Consider the following 24637-nt stretch of genomic DNA (forward strand, 5'->3'; position numbering starts at 1 on the left):
AGAGGACTTATACGAGATTTATATGACCTGCAGCAGGATCACTGCTGACGGGGAGACAAGGTGGCTTTCTCCTTGTCTGACGTACCCATGTTCCTCGATTGTTTTGTTGTATCTTTTTAAAATGCAAAAACAATCTGGAATAACAGAATATAAATGCCTTACTTACAGCTAATAAATTCATAATCGTATGTCCTATTTCACCAAAGAGAGGCTTCCGATGTCTAATGCTCATCACAGGAGATGGATACACTTTATAAGAAATAAAAGAATAAACATTTGAGATTCAATATATTTCAGCTACCAAATAGGTGCATGAAATTTCTTTTTTCCCTATATGTTACTAAATATTGTAATTCACTACACAAAAATGTATGCAACAATTAATATAATATTAATTTTGGTCCCTCCTAAACTATTTTATTATATATATATAAAAAAAAAAATCAGACATTGTATAAAACCACTCACCTCCCCCTGCCACGTGATGTGCTCTTCACCTTTAATACCAATAGTTTTTACTCTCCCTCTACATTATATCTTAGACAAAGCTGCAAGCTGATTAAATAGCACCATTTATAATTCCAAAAATGTAGAATTTTTGGTTACTTTGCTTTCCTACAAAAACCAGGACTTTCAAATTATCATGAATCACTTCTAAGAATTGAAAACTACCACTGTTGAACTTTACAAAAACGTCAATTCCTTTAAATAATATTTATTATTATATACCTCCTTTACAGAACAGCTCAAGGTGGTGTTAACAAAAGTAACATATTAGCGATCAGAAGAGAAGGACTTCTTGATTGACCTGATCTGCCCAGGTGACCTTGCCCACTGCGTCACTGTAGACCCTACTCAACCTACCCTTGCCTCCCTCCCTAGCCCTCTGTAGTTGAGCTGAATGCACCAGAATCCTGTCGGTTTAGCTTACTGCTGGTAGGGTATTCTCAACATCCACTACTCTCAGTATAACTCAAGGTGTGAAGAAATAAACTGATCAGTCCTTTCCTTCCTGGTTTGTCCACAAGCGTTTTGGGGGATTTTTCCATATGCAGTTATAAGAGTCGACAAATTTAAAGTAAAAAAGTTAACATGGATACAGCATGCAGAGCAAGTTTCACTTTACGGTTTTCCACGAACTGGACAACAAGGCATGAATCCCCTATACTACAACTAAATAAAATATTGTATTTTTAGAAAGAAGACTAAAGGCCTGCAATGCTGTGTTAGTTGTCAAAGTGGGAAAAACAAAGGCAAAACGTCTGAGCTTCCAGTGATAGAGCAACTGGTCTGAATTCTGGCATTGGGATCAGCTAACTTTATATCCCTGACGCTCAAGAACAATAAGGCCATTCAAAATAGTAAAAGTTTGTTTTTTCTTTTGCTGATGACACTTTAACATTTGCAACAGTAAGGACTCCCCATATGGGACTAAAGCACTACGAAGAGTGATCGAGTCCTTAGCAGCTAAGCGTCAAAGCAAAAAAAGTACAGAGTCATACATTCGGGGAAAAGAAGCAGCACATGACCGGGGGGGTAATAGTGTCTTATGATCTCAAGGTAACAAGACCGTGTGACAAAGCGGTGGCCACAGCTAGATGGTTGCCTGGTGGTATAGGAATAGGTAATAGGTATAACCAATAGTAAAAAGGAGGTGATAATGCCTCTGTGCAGATTGTTGCTAAGACTTCACCTGGAGCATCGTGCTCCATTCTGGAGGCTTTACCTCCAAAAAGATCTCTCTATATATAATGTGCTGTTTGTGCACTGGTGACTCTGTGCATCACATTACAAAAACCATATTTGCGCCATCTTTTCACAGATTTAAAGACTGGTTTGTTTCCTTAGGGTCTTCTCTCAGCACTCCACCAAAAATTGTTCCTTAATAAACTTAATTGACCACAAAGGACAATTCAAATCTAATTTCTTGTGGAACAAGTAAAGGCGGCAATTTATGCGTTTCCCACGTGTAAGCACATATTTACACGTGCAAAACAGACTTCTGAACACTGCCTCACCTCTGTGTGGGTAAAAGTACACGCATATTCCATACCCCGCACAAAACCTTCAGCTCCCTCAAATTAGAATTTGGTGGCAGTCAAATAATCCCGTTGAGCACCATGTTTGCCGGTCAATGTCGGAAAATGTCAGAAGCAATGACGAAAAGGGCAGCTTCTCCATGTAGGAGCAGAAACTGAATTAACCAGGCCATGGAGGTAATTTTAAAAGGAGTTACATGTGTAAATGCAACATACTATTGTAGCAAATTTTAAAAATCCATTTAAGTGCACTTACACATGAATATCCTATGGACGATTCAATAGCCTATATTGTAGCAACCTTCAAAAGCCCACTTACATGGGTAAAGTGCATTTACACATGCAAAACCCAATTTTAAGCGTGAAAATGCTTTTTAAAATCAGGTCCCCATGTGTGCTGGTCAGGATCCATCCTTTAAAAGAATTACAAATCCTTAACTTATGGCTGGGCTCCTGATGAACATGAAGCACAGAATTACCCAAATGAGATGAGGCAGCCAAAACAATGGGGAGGGACGGAGGGAAAGGCATGTTTGCCACCTTTGTACAATGGAATTGTTTAGCTGCAGCATAAACCGATGTATTTATACATATGCGTCTGGAGGCCTTTACACTCACAAAGAACTCTGGCTGTGCCAAGTCTATGCTCCGGAAGACAGCAAAGGTCAACTTTCAAAAAAGAGAAAACCTGCATTTTCAGGTCCGTGATATTATTGGGCTTGATGTAACAGCACAACATGAGTCTGCTGACCTTCAGGATTAGCAGCATCCTTAGCATGTCCAATCTGAAACCGTTTTTTGTTTTTTTTTTTTATAAAGTTATAAACCCAGTGTTTGCAATATTTGACCTAGATTTCAATTTTAGCTCAGAAAGCTGGAAGACTGATATCTGTCATTAAGTTACTATGGTTTAAACTGGATTGTGATAGGGGATCATGCGATGCTGTGAGAGAGAGCAGACGTGCTTTTGGTCTCTCCGAGGGTCCTCTCCCCTCTTACTCGATTTCTTAGCAAGCTTCTTCCTTTGGATTTGGCCACTTTCTTCACCCCTTCCTCCTTTTGGTCTGTCGTGTCAACTCTGCTGCCTTTGAAATCTTTACCATCAGGAATGGGGAAAAAAAAAGACAAAGAAGGTGAAAGGGGCCGAAACCAAAATGACCGATGGACCTCATTCCAATTTGGGGATTGACGGGCCAGATCCTCAAAGCTCTGATATCGCCGCGGAGGTCATCGTGGCTCTGGAAGGCAGATTTATCAACCTTTCTGGCCAAATTACCGGGGAGAGTGCTCAGCTGACCACCAAAAAGCAACAGCTACAGATGCTGGAACAACACTTGTTGGATGTGGAGGACGCCGCGGTTATCATGTTGCAAGATTTTAAGATGCTGAAGGAGAGCTGAAAAATCTTACAAGCCAAGGTCGACAACCTTGAAAACCAATCGTGAGGAATAATCTCCGGGCCATAAGAATACCCAAGTCTGTCCCTGAATAGGTTTTGTGCGAACGATTGGAACAACGACTGCCACAAGCTTTGAAATTGGATACCAAAAATGGCGTCCTGCGGATTGAGCGGCCCCACTGGCTAGGGCCCATTCCTTCTGGGGATAACACATCTCATAAGCTGTTAACAGTTCTCTTCAAGATTCTCAACTTTGCCCATAAAGTCAAAATTTTGCAGGCCTATCGGCGCCAAAAGAATCTGCTCTTTGAAGGGGGAAAGATACTCCTATTTCAGGACTACTTGGCGTCCCTGTGCAGGAAAGCTTTTGCTCCTGTTTGCAATGGCACTGTGAATGCTCCATACTGCTTTTTCCTGCCAAGTTAAAAATTCTGCATAATGGGAAGAATCAATTCTTTACCTCTGCAGAAAAAGCCAAAACTTTCCTAACTAGTCTGAGCTCTGACTGAAGTCAGCTGCGAACTCAAGTGTTTTTTTTCTCCTATGCTTCACTTGTTTCTCTATCTGCTTTGCTGCAACATTATGATAACTTAGAGCAAGAGCTTGCTACTTTATTTTTTTTCTGTCTCTACTTGATGGGGGGACCCTCACGGCACAAATGATCCAGATTTTTGGAAAATAATTAAGGTCAATTTTTTCTTCATCACCCAGAAAAAATAAAATATTGTTCGGTCCCTCCCGACGCAGCCTCACGGCTAAACACGGGTCCGTGTCGGGGGACCGGTCCTGAATCATACCCCGTTATAAACACTGTGGAGTTGCCATCTCAAAAATATAATTCTTTCACTTAAAATGTGTGGACATTGAATAATTTTCTGCACATTTGTTTGCTTTATTTGATTGGTTTGTTAAGGATCGCCAGGCGGTTGTTAATGTGTGTAGGGTCCTGGCCTCTCTAGATTTCTCTATCAAAAAACAATTTTATTTATTTAAGTATTTTTATATACCGCGGCACGCTGGGAACATCACCTCGGTTCCCTTAGTTAGTTTCGATGTCGAAAAGACTTTCGACAGAGTGAATTGGCTGTTTCTGTTTGAGATTCTTAATGGATTTGGTTTTCAAGGCCAATTTATTTTTTTCTTACTACGCTTTACACAAACCCCCAGGCAGCAATTTTGGTTAATGGGAAATTCTCCAGGGATTTTATTTTGTTACGGGGAACTTGTCAGGGGTGCCCCTTATCCCAATTACTTTTTGTTCTTTCCCTAGATCCTCTTTTGAGAATTCTGAATACTTCTGCTACTTTACATGGGATAGAGTGTAGGAATACTTTTTTTTTTTTTTTTTTTTTTTTTTTTTTTTTTTTAAAGGTAACGGCATTTGCCGCTGATTTGCTGATACACGTTGCAGAACTCATTAATTCTTTGCATAATGCTTTCAGTGCCATTGGAGAATATGGCCTTCTGGCTGGTTTCAAATTAAATTTGGACAAATCAGAGGCTATTGGTGTACGGCAGAGTGGGGGGATGATTTTCCCTTGAAGTGGGCAGGGACCTGACTTACATATTTAAGAGTGTGGCTCCCTAGCGACATTTCCAATCTTTGTTTCATAAATATTTCCAAGCTACAGGAAGAGACTGAGACGTCAGTACTTTCTTGGATACTTTTACACTTATCGCTCACAGGCCGTATTCATCTAATAAGAATGACTATACCTCCCCATTGGCTTTACATAATGGGAGTTCTCTCTTTATCTCTCCGTGATTCTACCCTCAAAAGGTTTCATGGGGTACTTAACTGCTTCCTTTGGAGCGGTAAAAAACCTAGATTGGCTCTACACACTACATTCTACTCAGACATCATTTTAGAAGCACAGCTAGATTCCCCTTTATCTTTGCAGTTTGTGCTCCAGGCTAAACATGCAGATGTGGCTCGCCATGTACGATCTATGTTACTTTTCTCTCCTCTTTGACGGACTTGGCATGGCTGACTTCAAAGGTCTCCTTGTCGTCTTGTCTCTCTCCTTTCTTGCCTATCAGGGGGAATGGGAACTTTCTTCCAGGTATGGGTCTATCACATTTTCAAAAGTGGGAATTGCAAGGGTTAGTGTATTTGTCTCAAATATTTAATACCACTGGCTCCATACTGGCATTCTCTGAAATATGCACTAGATACCATTTGCCTTTTCAGGACTTCTACTATTACCAAGTGCAAGACATTACTTTCAAACTCTTCAAGTCCAGGACTTCAGAGGCCTGAACTGGCAATTCATTTTGGAATGGTTTGATCACGAGGATCCTCAACCTCACTCTGTCTCTTTCTTTTATAAGACTCTGGAAACTCAATACAAACCCTGGTCTTCGGATGTACCCTGGACTAAATGGCAACATGAATTGCAAATCCAACTTTCTCTTTCTACTTTCATGGCTGCCTTTTCGACCATACCCAAGACTACTTGCAATGTTCTGATGAGAAAAACCCCATATAAAAGTATTTTATTGGATCTACTTGTTTCAACGCCAAGCGTATCTGGCTAAGATTACAGATTCTGATCTATGTATTAAATGCTGAGTGTAAGTGGCGAATTTGGGTCACTCTCTTTCGGGCTGCAGTTTCATTCAAACGATTTGGAAAAATGTTTTTTCACTTCACTGCTCAGATTTTAGACCTTATGATTCCTCTCTCTTCACATATTGCATTGCTTGGGAATTTCCCGGGGTCCTTTTTTTTTTTGTAACTTTTAATTTTTAGCACAGTCAGAACATATAACAGGCATGAAAATGACAGAGAGAACAGTAAGAACGATGCCCCATAAGATAAAATACTAAATAAAGGCAACTTGGCAAAGGGTTGGCCGCCTTATTGCATAAATTACAGTCTGTCCCCTATCTTTCTCCGGCACTCTGCCTTCTGGGTTTGTGGCAGGTTCTCAGGGTCCTTCTCGGGGACTCTGAAATAAACTCTGGCTCAATAACATTTTTATCTTAGCAACAACAGCTATCTTGCAAGTTTGGAGACAAACTGAAGCACCTTCCATCACCCACTGGAATAATACAATCTTGCCTTATTAAGGGTGGAACCGCTCCAGTAGATACTCTTCTCTGATGTCTAAGCGATGGTTTATGTCGGTGTGGATGCCCTTTATACAATCTCTGCCACATAGGATGCATAGCCAAATTCTGAATGATTTTTACTACTGAATTCTGCTTATTCTTCTGAGTAGTATATGTTCTTATTCTTTTGTGACTGTGACAGCCTTCTCAGCAGGGGGAGGGTGTTCGGGGAGGGTTGAGATTTTGGGATTTAAATAAGGTTCTGATCCCATATTCCTTGCAATAATGTGTGATATGTAACAGGGTACCTTATGTATCATATATTACCATTTGTGTATACTTCATTCTTCTATTTTGTAAATTAATAAAACAGATTACACATAAAATGGTTTGTGATATTATAATCTTGCATCTCAGCACCCTTAGATATCAAAAGGAAATCACTGTATTAAAATAAGTGTCAAGGTATATTTCAGAATAAATGCTAAAGCTGAATTTACAGCAATGTAATGTAAGCATTTATTAAGGAGGGATTAACAATCTTGTATAATTTTGAAGTGAAGGGGTGGTGAGGTATCTGCATTTTTATCCACAGCCTTTTCTTAGCTTGGGTGAAAGGTTAGAGCTTCAGCACTAGCAAACTCTTTGAACTTACCGCCATATTCTGCTCCCAATCTCAACATTAGCCGAACTGGAAAAACTTTTGCCCAGGGCACCTCCAGCTTCTGGATGAGAATTCCACAGAGAAAAGGACTGCTTGGCAAAGGGAGTTCACCAAGATCCTGAAATGTGGGCGCAATGAACAAAAATCCTCCATGGTCCTTGCTGTTGAGAAAACTTTCAGTAAAGGTAATATTTTCCAGGTTTCCTATGTACTTTCCTATTGAAAAAAGAAAATGTGCATGCGTTCTAGGTCAAAACAAGTTTAATTGTTCCCAAACACAAGTTAAAATATCTGAACGTTACACTAAAAACAGAGTAAGCATCCTATTCTATTTCTTAAGTTCTTTTACATCTTATAAGATTTATTTACAATGTTAGTTTTAATTTTATATAGTTAAGTTTTATTTGTTGTATTGGACTAGGCCTGGCCCCATCATATTGTGAACAGACATGAAGTGATAAACAAATGTTCGGTATATAAAAATGTTAAATAAATAAACAAACAAACAAATAAATAAATAAAGTATCCCTGAAGCACAAGAATTCTGATATGTTCTCTGACCTTAAAGCTAACCAACCAGCCACAGCCTGAGATTACCTATACCATATGGTTTACCCTGGAAAGTCCATTTACTTTGCAAAGGGTTCATTCTTTACTCACAGGTCATATCTAAACCCAGATACTTGAGATAAGATTGAGAACTTAACGTGCATAGCGTGCTGATTATGAATTATCAATCTGCGTAAACAGTGCACAAATCTCCCATTTAGTTTTCTAGAATCTAGACGAGGATTTTAGATTTCCAAAGCAAGAAAAGGGCTGTACCCACTGCACACTGCTTTATATTTCAAAATTACACATGGCAAATAGCAATACTCTCTCTGTAGCATTAATGACTTTGGAGGAAAAAAAAGTTAATTTTTTAAATCCTTTAAGCTGCTTCCCTGTAATTTCTCTGCAACCACTGAGAACAGCCCTGCTAGAAAGTAAGTCACAAATTACATCTCATACCATAGTATCCAACCAGGTCACGTAATATTATTTCTGACATCACAGTCAATATGATCCAATCAAATAGCAGTGAGAGTGAAGTCGTGGTATGTCTTCCTTGCTAACACAGCTGCTCTCCTGGTTTCATGGAACTTGCAGTTTGAGCTGATGCGGGCTGAATAATTCAGTCTGTCAGGTACTTGCTGAAAATCCTGGGCTGTGCATGGAAGGTATAGCTTCCTTGTACAGAAGGAATATCCATTTGTGGCAACACAAGGATGGTTATTATGGTATACTTTGACGCTCCATTTTTATATTGTCTGTAGAATTCAATGATTGGCACTGGTGTCCAGGGCCAGATTTAAGATAATGGCACCCATAGACAGTGCCATGGCAATGGTGCCCCTTTGACGCTGTGCTAACACATGGTACAAGCTGAAGCCAAAGAGAAGCTGGATATTTGGTACCTTTATCATGTGGTGCCCTAAGCAATTGCCTATGTTGCCTCTGCCTAAGTTCTAGACTTGTTGGTGCCCTTAAATCACTACAAGTGTGTTCGAAAAGAGCTTCTTGCTAGGATGAAAACAAAAATGTCCATGATTCACATCATCAGTAATGGTTGCTTCCCACAGTGAACCTTTTCTCTCCTTGTGCTACCTACTCTCTGGTCTAGTGAGGCAGCCAATGTCTAGAGAAAATTCCCAGAGATACTTGCTTGCCAGGAGAGCATAAGCATGCCTGGTCTTTGGGGTATGCACTCACCTACACCTTTTTAGGCAAGTAAAAGGAACTAAACTAAAAACTCATCTATTCCTTCCACATGCAGCTTCAAAGGGTGGACACAAGATCTCCACCTGACCCTATGTTACAAAGGGAAGAGTCTCTGCATACTCGGGCCAGATAACTGTGTTGCTGCTTTAAAAAAAAAAAAAAAGAAAAAAGAAAACCAATATCCTTTTATTGTTCGTATTTTTATGACAAACTATATAATTTATATATTAAAAAAATTAATAAAATTGTGTCCTTTGTGCACTTTGTGATATTTTAAAAGTATAACATGGCATGTAATGTAAGAATCCTCATTTTAGATTGCTTAAACATTTCACCGTTAAGCTATATCTTATCTTTACATTTCTATAAGTAAAGCAAGTGTGAATGTGTATATCTGGAGCATCACTAATGACATCTAACACCCTGAGTTTTCTTGGTCCTCAATGACTGTGATGTTAGAAAGGACATCATATATACAGCAAGAACCAAACCAGTTCTACTGAATGGAATAGGATTTGTGTTGCTTTCAAACATGCCTCCATATCCAAGTAAAGAATGAGGAGAGCAGCTTCAAGAAACCTAAACACTTATAAACAGGTTACATCTCTACAGAGTGAATACTGTGGCTTGCCATGAGTATGCCTAAAATATTGCACTGTACAGAGAAGTGTATATATATATTTTGTTTTAACAACTGCTTTCTGAAAGTTTTCACTGCTCAAAATAGAGGTGAAAAATCTACGCTTACTGACACACTAATCAACACTATGCACACTAAAGGTTTCATTCTAAAACTAAACTCTTCCTTCCTCTGGAGGAGGGAAAGCAGAAATGCACAATCATTATTTAGAACAAAAGTGGCAAAATGACTCCTCCACTGTGTTTGGTAAACAATATTACATAGCTCTATACACCCCTAACAAAATGCTATTCCGTAATGCACCAGGATCTGATTGTTCCCTCCCTGTGGCTCCTCACACTCCTGCAAAGCCCCTTTCAGAGCGCTAGAGCTCCCTAAGCAGCTTCCTGACATTTTCTGAGGCTGGCTGGGAGACCCGCGTCTGCTGCTGGTCTCAAAAAGAAAGGAAATCAATTCTCCATAAAACATTATATTTACTTTGGAGAGGTGAATGTTGTTAACTTATAATGTTACATGCATAGTCTATTTTAGCATTTGTAGTAATTTAGATTATAGAACAGGAAGACATCTTCTGGGTGCAATTCCCAGCTCAGGTCTTCTGTTCCTTTAGTCAGTTGGGGCTGGGGATGCTGTGGAGGCAGCTTCACAGTCCCCAGGAGGAGGAAGTCTCAGTCATCCTTCAATGGTGACAACTAATAACTGGACTGGAGGTTTGTGACTGCAATGGCTGGGCTAGACGAGAGGTGGGGTTATGAAAATAGGGGTAATACCCCTGATGAAGGCTCCAGGCACTGTAGTCTCAGTTGGGGCAGGTTCTATCTGATCTGGAAGCCCAAAAGGGCAGGAGAAAAATGCTGGGTCAAAAATAAAACAACTTAAAAGAAAAGAATTATTATGGGGCTCCACCAATAGAGAATTCAGTTTTCACAAGGACTCATATGGCTACAGTTACACCACAAAACAAAATGACTTCAAAATTCAAATCACCATGGACCTTTTAATTAAGTGAATGTGATGCGTATTTATAACAAACTACAAGCTCCCACCTTGCTGTCCTGCTTTGTGGTATTTTTTTCCTAAGTGACCATAAAATCAGTTTATCCTCTTAGCTAAAGTTTCTGTACCCTCCTAGTCTGGAAACCTGTGCCAGCATACACAGCCAGCGAGCATGTGTTTCTAGTATGGCAATCAAATTAATATAAGGATCCTCTCTTTTTTTTTTTTTTTTTTTTTTTTTTTTTAATTGTGTTGTGACCCTTTTCGCTATGTGCACCAACAACTACAAGAAAACACTCACATAATTCCTAGGACTAGTCCATTCAAACTGTATGTACCTTTCAATGCATCCTTATATATGCTGAGAAATAGCTTGAAGATGTCTTTTGGAAGAGAGTCTTCATGTGGCAAACATTGTAGGAGAATAATGATTTCTGCCTGACCCAAGCCATGTAATCCATTGGTTGAGAAGTACCAGCACTTTTCTGAAGAATCTTTGTAAATAATAATAATAAAATTATTACAATGATTAAAAATCGATCCCAGGGCATTTTTTTGTTCTCATTAAAGAAACCTGTACCCCTTGTGTTTTGTACGATTCTTCAAAGGTACACATGGCAATGTCATCCAAAGAAATAAAAGTCACCTTTTAACATCTTTAAATCTAACTACTTACCTCAAAAATGTTTCTGAAGTCATTTTAATGTTGACTAGACTAACTAACCTATATCAGCAAACTTGAGTGCCCTATTGCAGACATGATGCCTTTTGGTTTAATTGTAAGAAATTCAATGGAAAAATAACACTCGATAGCAAGTATGTCAACTCCGATCCTTAAGAGCCAAGGATAGGTCTGGTAATTCAGGATATCCATAATGAATATACATGAGAATTTTGCATGCAAATCTCTCTCATGCATATTCATTGGGGATATCCTGAAAACCAGGCCTGCTGGTGGCTCTTGTGGATAGGAGTTGGCCAATGCTCCTTTATAGTATGATCGGTTAGTATTACATCTTCATCATTAATTACAAGTTGTAGATCAGATTTATGGGTTTGTGTATGCTCATCTACCCAGAATGGTAGAGGACCAAGGAGGAAGGACAGCAAAACTGATATGGATAAGGAGCTATTATCCTATAGATTGTCAAGTCTGTATGACTGATAACTAGGATACATTTTTAGGTACAACTGAAGGGAACAAATGGGAAGACTGGGTGGGCCAAATGGTTGTTACCTGCTGTTACCTACTATGTTCCCAGGAACTATACAAGGGATGAGGACTACACAAATGGACATTTACTTAGAGATAAAGAGTGAAACTTAAGCTTTAAGCTAATTAGATTTGTTCAGTAATTTTCTTACACTCAGGCAACTCGTCCTCGATTGCCACAAGCTGGTCTAGTTTTCAAGATATCCACACTGAATAATTATGCATGAAATGCATTTGCCTGCATCACCTCCATTGCATGCAGACGCATCTCATGCATAATCATTCTGGATATCCTGAAAACTCAAGTGACTTGTAGCATTTGAGGACTGGAGTTGCCTACCTCGGTGTCATGTTAGGAGCAATATATTACATCACATGCATTGGATTTGATTTGTCCATGCCTTTTGATAATGTCAATGCTGGCAGACACCAGCATGTGGTAGGTTATTTATGTTACTCTTGCTCATGTTCTCCCATACTCTTGGTACCAAGTGGATAATCTCAGGGTTATTTCAGGCATTTAAACCACCATGGAAGGTATTCGCCAAAACCCTGCCGATCTTCTCTCTAAACACCTTTCCATCTATCTTTCATAAGTAATCTATTTCATGGTGAATCCAGCAATCTCAGTTGACCACTTATACCCCAGGGAGAATTTTATGGTCCAGTGGCAAAAATTTACTTTGGGTATTTTCAGTGAAATCTGTCCATCTTGCTGGCAACAAGGCTTCATGCATTTTTCATTTTGGGGCCAGAATGTTGGAATGCTCTGCGTGGACATATGAGAGAGACTGTTGATTTAAAGATATTTCGGAGATATCTCAAGACCCTTCTATTTCAAGAAGCATTTGTGTAATTGTAATGAGGCATGCATTTCAGTCACAATGTTTTTGTTTTATATATTTTGTTTTTAGTTTTATGTTATGTTTTAACTGATTTTAATTTAATTTTATTTATTGTACTTCACCTAGCATGACTTTGATATAGGTGGACAATAAATACTTGAATGAATACATAAATAAATTTCACATTTTTCTCCCAGATAAGACCAAATAGTGCAGCAGACTCTTAAGGCTGAAGAAGTAGGGTACAGTGACTCCCAATGTTGACCTGTAGTGGCTAATCTCTAAGTATCATTGAAAAAACAGTGCTTAATCCTTCTCTTCCAGAAGCTGAGTGTGCTACTTCAAGAGTACTCAGGATCCCAACATTTTCAGGACCTACAATTATGCTAGGTGATGAATATGTAAACCAGCACTTCTACAGAAGTATATATATGTGTGCAGGCTACCCACTCAGAATTCTGTTAGGCCACATGCTATTTTCCTAATGCTGGTTTTATGATAAAGGATTGACAGCCATTGACAGTAATGGCATCTTTTTTATTTAATTAATTGCAACCGAAAGCCCATTCTTACAAACCACAAAACAACCACTATTTAACATCTTGGAGAGGGGGAAGAAATTAGCAGCCTAAAGTTTGGGGGCACATTGGCCAGGAAAAGACTGTCGGGTGAGTGTATGTGGGGAAGCTCCACAGCGCCAACATGAATTTCAAGGCTAATAGTGTTTTTAACTGATAACAAACATACAGGTCAATACAGTAAAGTGCGGCCGCGGTTACCCTGCTTCTAACCCGCCTTCTACTCACAATTTGGCCGCGTTAGTCCAACCCGCGATTCACTATCCCCTTTAACCCATTCTTACCGCCTCTTTAAATCAACGAGTAACCCCTTCCACCCACGGCATGTATATGAGATGTAAACGATCGGATTAGCTATTCCCCCCCATTCAGTAACGCGCGCCCCGACTATCTCCTTTTTAACCTGCAGTTTAGCCGCGCGTTTAACCTGCTAACTTACCGCCTACCCTTACCCCTGCGTTAGAGGCAGGGGTAAGGGTAGACGGCAAACTTTCCCCCAAAAGAAAACCTAAAAACCTAAAATCCCCTCCTCCCAAAGCGACCGGACATGTAAAATATGTAAAACCTAAAATCCCCTCCTCCCGAAGCGACTGGACATGTAAAATATGTAAAACCTAAAAACCTAAAATCCCCTCCTCCCGACACGCACGCCCGTCCATGTGCTTTCTTTGGCTTGAGTGCCCGTGCACTACGGGCGTGCGTTCGTCCGTCTTCGCCGGCGGGGGCCGCTGGAAGCGGCTTTCGCCGCCGGCTGCCCCCTCCGGAGGACGGCAGAGAAGGCTGAAAGGGCTGAAAAAGAAACAAAAAGTAAGTTGGTTACACTTATTCATATATTTTACATGTCGAGTCGCTTCGGGAGGAGGGGATTTTAGTTTTTTAGGTTTTCTTTGGTTAAAGTTGGGATCCACTTCCTGGTGCCTGTCATTTGAAATGAGAGGTACCAGCGCACCCAGAATACTGTATAGGCGCTGTATAAAGCGCCTATACAGTAAAATGGGTTGCGCAGGCCTAGCGCTTCACGGACGCTTCTTGGATGCAGCTTGCATTTGCATGCGATTTTAATACAGTATCGAGCGGTAGGTGAGCCGGACTGTGCGTGCGGCAAACGCGGGTGCGCCCGGCACTAACACAGCTCTTCCTACCGCTCCTTACTGTATCGGCCTGATAGCAAATGATGGCAGAAAAATGTCACAGTGGCCCATTCAATCTGCCAGTTGCATCTCTTCCATTTGAGTTAGATGAGCACATAAATTCCCATATTCAACATCAATACCAGCTTCCCACCCTCAAGCCTTATGCCTGAACTTTCAAACCCCCCCCCTTTTTTTTTTTTTTTACCATTGCCCTTTATATCAATCACAATCATATCCAGAATCTACAAAAGCACTGGCCTAGACCATCTCTGCTGGTAGGTCCTAATCATCATCTTCTGATTCTTACAAGATAAAAAAAAAAAAAAGAATCCAAGACCCAGGTCCCCTTCCATGAGTCAATACCAAGTTTGCTAATAATCCACACAACTGCCAAAACAAGCAAACCCATTGTCCAAAACATTTGGCCTTCCCCATGCTCACTGAAGTTTGGGTTTAACCATGGTCACTTCAAACAGATTTCCCTTTCATATCTAATCACGTACACGGCACCATGTCTCTTGTACTTTTGAAGAATTGCACAGGACACAGAGGATTCAGCTTTCTTATGAAAAGATGGCAAATCACACCAACAAGCTGAGACAAACAGAAGAACTCGAATTACTACTGTCCCAGCAGCCACACTGATTTGATACAAAATAAATACTGTAATACAAAAAAAACCCTTCTTACTGTTTGAAAAAGTTTAGATTCAACTAATATAGGATTAAGATAAAAATATTTATAACATATCTGTGACATACAAGCACTTCATTTTAAATTAGTTGACTGGAAAAGCCAGATTAAGACACAGGTACACAGAGTAGTGATGAAGCACATGAAATTGGCGCTGTGTGCGTGATCTCTTACTTACATGACGTAAGCTTGATGTTCACAAGAAGGTTAGCATTTAGGATAAAGGTCAGAGGGTTGGGTCCTCCTTCCTCCAGCAGCATCATTAGCTGCTTGTGGGATGGGTGTTTTTCAACTATTGGATCTACACACACACAAAAAAAGACATTTTAAGCTACTAAGCCATGGCTTGCACCTTCAGAGCAAAATATGAGAAATCTTTAATTCACCATATAACAAAAAATTCACAGGCTGTTGAACTGAAAACGGGACTTACGTATCTGCATACCTTCGACTGAACATTTACAAACACTGCATTAATGTAAAGAGAGGTTAAAAAATATGCCGCTACATTTTCATGCTATTCTACAAGAAATAAAATATTTTGTCTTGAACAGTTAGAGGGTTATTTTCAAATGCACTTTTCCAGGTAAAGTATGCTTTAGCCACAGAAAAGCAAGTTTGCTTACTTGTAAACAGGGTTCTTTGTAGACAGCTGGATAAATCAACTATAATCCATGGGTGACGACAACCGACGATGCTGATATAGCTTTCAAAAAAAGACTTTCTGAGCAGATGCAGGAGTTCCTGCACATAGACACGGACTTGTGAGCCTCTCAGTCTCTTTAAGAGCTTAACCTTTAGTGAGGTAGTCGACTCTCCAGTGAAACGGGTGGGTATTAAGTATGGCTGATTCATCCTGTTGTCTGTGAAGAACTCTGCTAATAGGTAACCATACTTGCTTTCTCCATTGACAAACAGGAATGAATAGGTCATAATGTGTGAGGAGCCCCAGGCTAAGAGTTGCATTATGGAACAATGGAGAAATTACTTACCTGATAATTTTGTTTTCCTTAGTGTAGACAGATGGACTCAGGACCAATGGGTTTATGCTTCCCTGCCAGCAGATGGAAATGGAGTCAGGTTTCAAAGCTGTCGTCACCCTAGATACACCCCTGCAGTGACCTCAGCCCTTCAGTATTCGCTTCAAAAGCCACTGTGGGCATACTATCGAAAAAACATATTTAAAAACGGATAACCATAAATATACTTGACCAAACAAACACTGAACTCCATTAAAATTATAGATGCCCTGATCTAGGGACTGGATGACGGTTTACCCGTAATCACTTGCAATCGATATCCACTCCACGGGCGAATCCTTGGCACCATTCTTGGGCAGCCGTGGGCAGGATGCTGCTTCATCTGTCTACACTAAGAAAAACAAAATTATCAGGTAAGTAATTTCTCTATTTCCTAGCATGTAGCCAGATGGACTCAGGAGCAATGGGATGTACAAAAGCTACTCCTGATCGGGGCAGGAGGCTGCCCACAGTCCAGTTAACACTGCTCTTGCAAAGGCTGTGTCTTCCCGGGCCTTAACGTCCGGGTGATAGAAACAGGAGAAGGTGTGCAAAAAGGACCACGTCACCGCTCAGCAGATAAGACGGGAGACAGCAGTCTAGCTTCTGCCCATGAGACTGCCTGAGTCCTAGTGGAATGAGCTTTAACCTGAAAGGGTAATGGCTTTCCTGCCTCCACACAGGCTCCTCTGACCACCTTCTTAATCCAGCGAGCTATGGTAGTCCACGAAACTAGTTCGCCCTGCTTCCTTTTCACCGTGAAGGATAACAGGTGGTCCCATCTTTCAGACTGGTTCTGAAACTTTCAGATACCGCCCCAAAAGCCTAGTGACATTCAAATGGCAGAGGATGCGGTATTCTTCTGAGTCCTTGTGCTTACCTAGAGATGGCAACGAAATGGACTGATTCAAATGAAACTCTGAGACTATCTTGGGCAAGAAGGTATGCAGCTGTAATGCTCCTGGAGTCATCCAGAGGAACTGTTCCCGACATGACATCTGTATATATAACTGTATATATAACTGTTATACATCTGTATATATAACTGTTATACATCTGTATATATAACTGTTCCCGACATGACATCTGTATATATATCCAGTGTACAACTTCTGTATATAACCATTGTACATATTTCTTCCTCGAATCCCTATTCACATTTTATCCCCATGTATCTGTTTGCACCCTCCCCCTGCCCCCCCTTTGTATCGACCCCCCCCCCCCCATCCCTCCCCAGTTACTTAGTTATTTGTTCTGTTACTGCGTTTTACGTTATACACCGTTCTCTGTAAAGGCTATGCCTATATACTTTCTGTTGTAAGTTACTTGTGAACCGGCACGATGTGCAAACGGTTGCCGGTATATAAAATTAAATAAATAAAAAAAAAAAAAAAATAATGACAATGCCTGTAGTTCAGAGATGCGACGTGCCAAGAATACAGCCACCAAGAACATTGTTTACAGAGTTAATAAACACAAGGAAAAACTGAGCAGCGGCCCAAAAGGAGGGCCCTGTCAAAAACTCCAATACTAGATTAAGATTCCACAAGGGAATTGGCCACCATAGGGGTGGCCAGAGATGCTTCACCCCTTTCAGAAAACGGGCCATGTCTGGATGAGTCAAAAGGCGGGTTCCATTCATCTCATCCCAGAAACAGGAAAAAGCTGCTACCTGGACCTTCAAGGAGTTAAGGGTCAAACCTTTATTCAATCTGTCCTGCAAAAATTCCAGAATTAGTGGGATTTTGACCATCTGAGGGGGAAACACCGCGTTCCTTGCACCAGGCTTAAAATACTCTCTAGACTTGCACATACGCTAGGGACGTAGAGAATTTCCGCGCGCAGAGTAAGGTGGCAATTACTGCTGCCGAATATCCTCGTTTCATCAGGCGAGCCCTCTCAAGGGCCAGACCGTAAGACAGAATCTAGTCAGATCCTCGTGAAGGACTGGTCCCTGCTGCAGCAGGTCCCTGTGCGGTAGGAGGCACAGGGGAGTCTCCACATATCCGCATACCATGTACGCCTGGGCCAATCTGGAGCTATTGGTAGAACTAATCGCCTGTGGCATTCGATTCTGCGAGTGATGCTGCCCAGGAGGGGCCACGGAGGGAAGGCGTATAGCAGCTCCTCTTCCGGCTAGGTCTGAACGAGAGTGTCGATCCCCAGGGTCAACTGATCTCTTCTGCAACTAACGAATTGGGGAACATTCGCATTGTTAGATGCGGCCAGCAAGTCAATGGACAGGAGACCCCAGCGATCTACTACCAACTGAAATGCTTTGCCCGACAATACCCACTTCTCCTGGATTCGGATTCTCTCTGCTATGAAAGTCTGCTCTGATGTACTTTCCTGCGATATAGGAGGCTGAGATCATCTGTAAATGTATTTCCATCCATTCCATAAGAAGATCTATCTCCTGTGACACTTGCTGGCTTTTGGTTCCACCCTGGCGGTTGATGTAGGCTACCGTTGTTGCGCTGTCTGACATTATGTGGACCGCATGACCCTGGAGTATGTGGCTGAATTGTAGACACGCCAATCTGACTGCCTGGGCTTCCAGGAGGTTTATGTTCCAGAGGGCCTCTTCCTTGGTCCAACGCCCCTGGGCCATCAGTTCGTGACAGTGAGCTCCACAGCCCCAGAGGCTCGCGTCTGTCGTGAGGACCAGCCAGTTCGGAGGGGACAGGGGGTACACCCCTGCCTGGATGAGCTTCCTGCAGTCACCACTGGAGCAGAGAGTATACTTCCATCAGCAAGTGGAGGCGAATCGAATAGTCTTGAGACAGTGGGTTCCAACGTGACAGCAGGGAGTGTTGACATGGTCACATGTGTGCCCTCGCTCATGGCACTACTTCCAGGATTGCTGCCATCAAACTGAGGACTTGAAGATAGCTCCACACAGTTAGGCGTATTGTGTTCATCAACAGATACACTTGGGACATCAACTTCCTTATCCATGTGCTCGGGAGAAAAACCTTGCCCTGCTTGGTGTCGAACTAGACTCCCAGATATTCCAAGAACTGGGAGGGTTTACGACCTAACCGAGTTCCTGAAGCAAGGAGGTCATCCTATTGGTCACCCAGAGACTATTCCATGGACTTTGCCAGGATCAACCAGTCGCCCAAGTATGGATGCACCAGGATTCTCTCTTTTCTCAATGCTACCGCTATGACGACCATAATCTTGGAAAATGTTCTGGGAGCGGTGCCCGGAACTGATAATGGTGACCCAGTACCACAAAACGTAGGAAACAATGTTCTTGCCGGATTGGAATATGAAGGTAGGCCTCAGATAGGTCCAGGGAGGGTAAGAACTCTCCTGATTGTATGGCCATTATCACGGAATGTTGGGTTTCCATGTGGAAATGAATCACTCGTAGATGTCGGTTGCGCTCTTGAGGTCCAGGATGGGGCGAAAGGAACCTTCCTTCTTGGGTACAATGAAAAATATGGAATAACGCCCCATATTTTCCTGGGGCGCAGGTACTGTGATTATAGCCCTCATCCTGAGAAGCCTTAAAAGGGAAGTCTCTACTGCCTGCTTCTTGTGCTGGGAGTGGTAAGGAGATATCATGAATATATCCCGAGTAGTACTGCGAAATTCCAGGGCATATCCTTCCCGAATGACCTCCAGTACCCATTTGTCCGAAGTGATCTCGACCCACCGTTGGAAGAAGAGAGACAGTCAACCCCCATCTCCTCGGTCCGAGGGTGGGTCGGCAAAATTTCATTAAGGGGTTCAGGCAAACCTGAACACAAGCCTGCCTCTCTCTTGATCTGACGACTCTGAAAGGACTGAGACCTCCTAAATGCCGAGTTTCTGTAGAGGTGAAAGCGTTGGGAGCCCTTGGATCAACCCCTCATGGTCGAGGGGCACTGTAACAGTTTTCTCTCATCTTCTGGTAGCCAGGGTACTGAAGATTCACCCCATTTACTGGCCAGCTTTTCCAATTCGCTTCTGAAGAGGAGTGATCCTTTAAAGGGCATCTTTGTAAGATCTGCCTTGGAGGTTGCATCGACCAATTCTGCAGCCATAGCTATCTTCTGGCCGCCACCACCGAGGCCACCTCCTCTGGATGAGGTATGGACTAGCTCCTAGCCCGCGTCAGCTAAAAAGGTGGTGGTGGGTTCCCATAACCGTTCTGGAATTCGTCCCAGAGTCATTCACCTCCCAAGAGAGGAGCAGGCATAAATGAACTACCAGGCTACAACAAGAAGCAATCTGTAAGGACACTGCTATTGAATGAAAGGCATGTTTAAGGATGGACTCCATCTGCCTATCATGCGCATCCTTTAAGATCCTTCCTCCCTAAACTGGAATACTTGTTCGCTTAGAGACAACACAGACCAGAGCATCCACATTAGGGAAACACAAACATGGATACAGAGCTTCTAACACTTGTCTACCTTTAAAACTTGCTTCTGGGGCATCCCATTCCAGGTCAATCAACTCCTGGATGGCTTCCAGTACTGGAAAGTAGCAAGAGGCTTTCTGTAGGGAAATCAGAATAGGATTCTTCTTTGGTTCCATCATAGAGTCTGCCCCAGGAACTCCCAGCATCTTCAAGGTCTGGGAAACCTGGGCTGGCAATTTGTCTCTATGGAAAAACCATAACAGGTCCGATACGGTTCTAAACCAGGGGGGATTTCCCTATCTTCTAAGGAATCTGGATCATCTTCTTCATCTGTGCCATCCGGGTCCCTGCCAAGGGTACCCTTGGTGAGTCGAGGCATGCCTCGAGGTCTGCCAATAGGACTGGGAGAGGGAGGGCTTACCGGCTGAGGTTCCGTCCGGACAAGGGCAAGTGAGGGTACCTGTACAAAGGTTTGAAGGCCTTGAAAGAATTCCACCCAAGAGAAGGCGGTTGGGTCCATGCCTAGCCCAGGAGACACTGGGGTAGGTGCCGCTACTTTTCCCTCTTCCATGGATGACCCCAGTCCTGGGATACTCAGATCCGGGGTACTTCCGATTAAGACTGGCTGACTCATCCTCTGAATGGGAGGAGCCAGGCTTAGCAAAGTCTGGGGAGGCAAACTCTCCCTGGGCTTCCTCAGTGCTGACATAAGAATCCAGGTCAGACTGTGCAGCCCTAATATAACAAGCAGCGCAGAGAGAGAAGTGCTTATGTGTTGCAGCAAGGCACATGCACAGCCTGTGCACCCCGCTTTACTTGTATTCTGTGCTTAGTAAGTTGTGCGCGTAAGTATGCGTGACGTTATGTGTCAACGCATGCACAGAGCCGACACGCACTGCGTTATCGAAGCTCAATGGTGGGCAATACAGGCACAAACACGTGCAAGATGGCGCCGCTGCAACCTACCACGTGGTGTGCTGACCAAGCCTAAAGTGGGGCCTAGCCCACCGGGGGGCTGCTCAACCCACTCAGAAGCCCACTTCCCCTTAACCCGACGGGATCGGGATGGACATTGATATGGCGTGTCGAGCAAGGAGTCCAGAGGAAGTCTTACCAAAACCCCTCCAATGTCTCTGAATTGGGAGGACATCCTCTTCTTTTTTTTTTTTTTTCCTTACCTGGGCTCAGCGCTTACCAGCTGAGTACAGAGACTGTCTCTGGCTGCAGGGGGGAGAGAGTTTTGGCCATCACCAACGCACTCTGCTTCCTGCACCCGCTGCCTTTCAGCTGCTTCAGCAACCGGCTACCAGACCAAGGCATACCTTGGAGGGAGCTCGGAAATCACTTCAGGAATTCTCAGCTGGAGAGGGAACTTTAGGTATCATCACAGGAGAGCGGGCTCAATCTTTTCTCCAATTTAAAAGTAGAATTTCTTCTTCCAAAAGGTACAGCGATCCCCATAGGGAAAGCATGTCTGCATCTGCTGGAGATGGAGAAATACTGAAGGGCTGAGGTCACTGCAGGGGTGTATCTAGATTGACGTCAGCTTTGAAAGCTGACTCCATCTCCATCTGCTGGCAGGGGAGCATAAACCCATTGGTCCTGAATCCATCTGGCTACATGCTAGGAAACTAATAACAAACAACCCAGACCTCATCAGTGGAGAGTGGTCTATTGATGAACAGGCTATACAGAACTGCTTGTCCCAAGCTACTGGTCCTGTAATATTTCTGCATAGATATGACTCTTAGTGACTAGATGGAATCACTTTGAAACTGGAAGAAAACTCAGATTGACAAACTAAGGAATAACAAATCACTGGAAGTGGATGGTAATCACTCCAGAGTTCTCAAAGTACTAAAAAATGAAATTGCAGACCTATTTCTGGTGATTTTCAATCTATGATCTAAAACAGCTACAGTACCAGAAGGCTGGAGGCTGGCCAATGTAATGCCAATTTTTAAAAAGAGCACTAGAAGTGATCCAAGAAACTATAGACCAGTGAGCCTGATGTCTGTACTGGGCAAAATGGTCAAAGCTATTCTTAAAAACAGAATTACTGACCACATAAATAGGCATGGTTTTTACTGGTAGGGAGTCAATATGTGTTTTACCAAGGAAAGTCTTGCCTTATCAATTTACTAGATTTTTTTTTTTATTTTTATTGCAGACAAAGGTGAGCCAGTTGATAAAGTGTATTTGGATTTTCAGAAGGGACTTGATAAAGTCCCTCATGAGAGACTCATAAATTGGTAACTAGATAAAAGACAGGAAAGAGAAGGCAGGCCTAAACAGAGTAGAGAAGTAGCCTAGTGTTTAGAGCAGCAGGCTACAAACCATGGAAACAAGGGTTCAAATCCCACTACTGGTCCTTGTGACCTTAGGTAAGTTACTTCACCATCAACTGCCTCAAGTACAAACACTCTGTAAGACGGGGAATACCTTTGAAGTGCCTATAAAGTAAAATATAAATAATCAGTATTTCCAAATGGAGAAAAAATAATTAATGGAGTGCCCTGGGGGTCTGTATTTTGACCTGTGCTATTTAAGCATATTTCATAAGCAACCTGGAAAAATAAATGAGGTGACCAAATTTGCAGAGGACACAAAATTGTTTCAAGACAGCAGATTGTGAAAAATTGCAGAAGGACATTGTGAGACTAGGAGATTAAGCTTCTAAATGGCAGATGCAATTTAATGTGGACAAGTGCAAAGTAATGCAGGTAGGGAAAAATTATCCCAGCTACAGTTATACGATGCTGGGTTCCGTGTTAGGAGTCACCACCCAGGAAAAGGACCTTGGATTCCCTGAGGGCAGTACCTTGAAATCTTCAGCTCAGTGTGTGGCAGCAGTCAAAAAGGCAAATAGAATTGTAAGAATTATTTGAAAAGGAATACAAAATTGAGAATATCATAATGTTCTTGTATAGATCCATGGTGCAACTGCACCTTGAATATTGTTGGAAGTTCTGGTCGCCCTACCTCAAGAAAGACACAGTGGACATAGAAAAGGTACAAAAAAGTGCGACAAAAATAATAAAGGGGATGGAAAAGCTCCCTCATTGAGAAAGACTAAACAGATTAGGTCTCTTTAGCTTAGAAAAGAGACAACCGAGAGGGGATATGATTGAAATTTATAAAATCATAAGTGGGGTGGAACAAGTAAATAGGGATCACAACACTACAAGAAGTACACAGCACTGTACAAACTCAAAAAGTGCAATGCATTCCCACAGCAGAAAAATCAATGTAAACAGCCTGTAGGGTTCTACAACTGTTTAGATAAATTATTATTATTATTATTTATTTCTTTTGTATACCGACATTCGATCGAGATATCACATCGGTTTCCAGAAAACAGGTTGAATAGAGCCGGAACTGCCCTATTTTACATTGTAACAAGAGAACAGTTGATTAAACAATAAATATAAGGAACATTGTAACATATGAATAAAATTAAAATTAAATATTAGATGTGGGTATATAGAAATGGCATATAGCCTATATACAATATGTACAATATGACTTGGTTATGAGTAGGGTGGGGGACAGGGAAAAGGGAGGTTACGAGAAGGGTGGGGGTCAATCTAATTTTGTACCTGAGGCTATGGAGGTTAAAGTGACTTGCTCAAGTGTAGTAGGGATCAAATAAATGGTGATAGGCTGTCCTGTGCTGGACATTTTTTTCAACCTCCATAAAAATTTCTTAAAACAATGTAGGTATATGATTGTACTCTGCTGCACAGATGCTGACAAGTATGCATAGCAGGAACCCAGCACCAGTTTAATTGATTTATTTAAGCCTTTGTAGAGCCATACTTATTGTTTATATTTACACAGCACTCAACAGATGAAATATAAAGTTAATACCCTTAACAGAAGGCATGGGGGATTATTAACCTTAACTAATTAGCCTTGATGCTTTTGACGCAACTGCAACATCAATCTCTGCTTTGATGGTGGGGAGGAAGAAGGGAGGTATTGGATTCTGATGGCAGCCAACACTGGGCCTCGACTTTTGTGGTCTGCGGTACTGATTCACTGGCAGTGATAGGGCACAGGACTCCTTCTATGGCCAGGTCCAAGAGCAAGGCATGTGCAAGCAGCACTGTCTGAATTGTCGGGAAGGCTGCTCACCATGTGAGGAAGTTGTTTCCAGTGATTTTGTTATGGGTTTGACAGTTGCTTGGTTTGGATTATGAATATTACTATCCTTAACAAGAGGCATGGGGAATGTTGCAGGGAAACC

General features: G+C 42.0%; 1 protein-coding gene across 2 annotated transcripts in view; it reads right to left on the reverse strand.

Moving 5' to 3' along the window:
• ZFYVE16 (zinc finger FYVE-type containing 16) overlaps window positions 1-24637 on the reverse strand; it is a 227023-nt gene that overhangs the window by 52625 nt on the left and 149761 nt on the right. For both annotated transcript variants that reach the window (XM_029574267.1, XM_029574278.1), the window contains 4 exons: window positions 15194-15316; window positions 10892-11047; window positions 7148-7372; window positions 167-249 (listed from right to left, as the gene is read on the reverse strand). In XM_029574267.1, the coding sequence (XP_029430127.1) occupies window positions 167-249; window positions 7148-7372; window positions 10892-11047; window positions 15194-15316 (587 nt within the window). The remainder of the gene's footprint in view (window positions 1-166; window positions 250-7147; window positions 7373-10891; window positions 11048-15193; window positions 15317-24637) is intronic.

This window comes from Rhinatrema bivittatum, chromosome 1 (genome assembly GCF_901001135.1).
Source record: "Rhinatrema bivittatum chromosome 1, aRhiBiv1.1, whole genome shotgun sequence".
Taxonomy (NCBI): Eukaryota; Metazoa; Chordata; class Amphibia; order Gymnophiona; family Rhinatrematidae; genus Rhinatrema; species Rhinatrema bivittatum.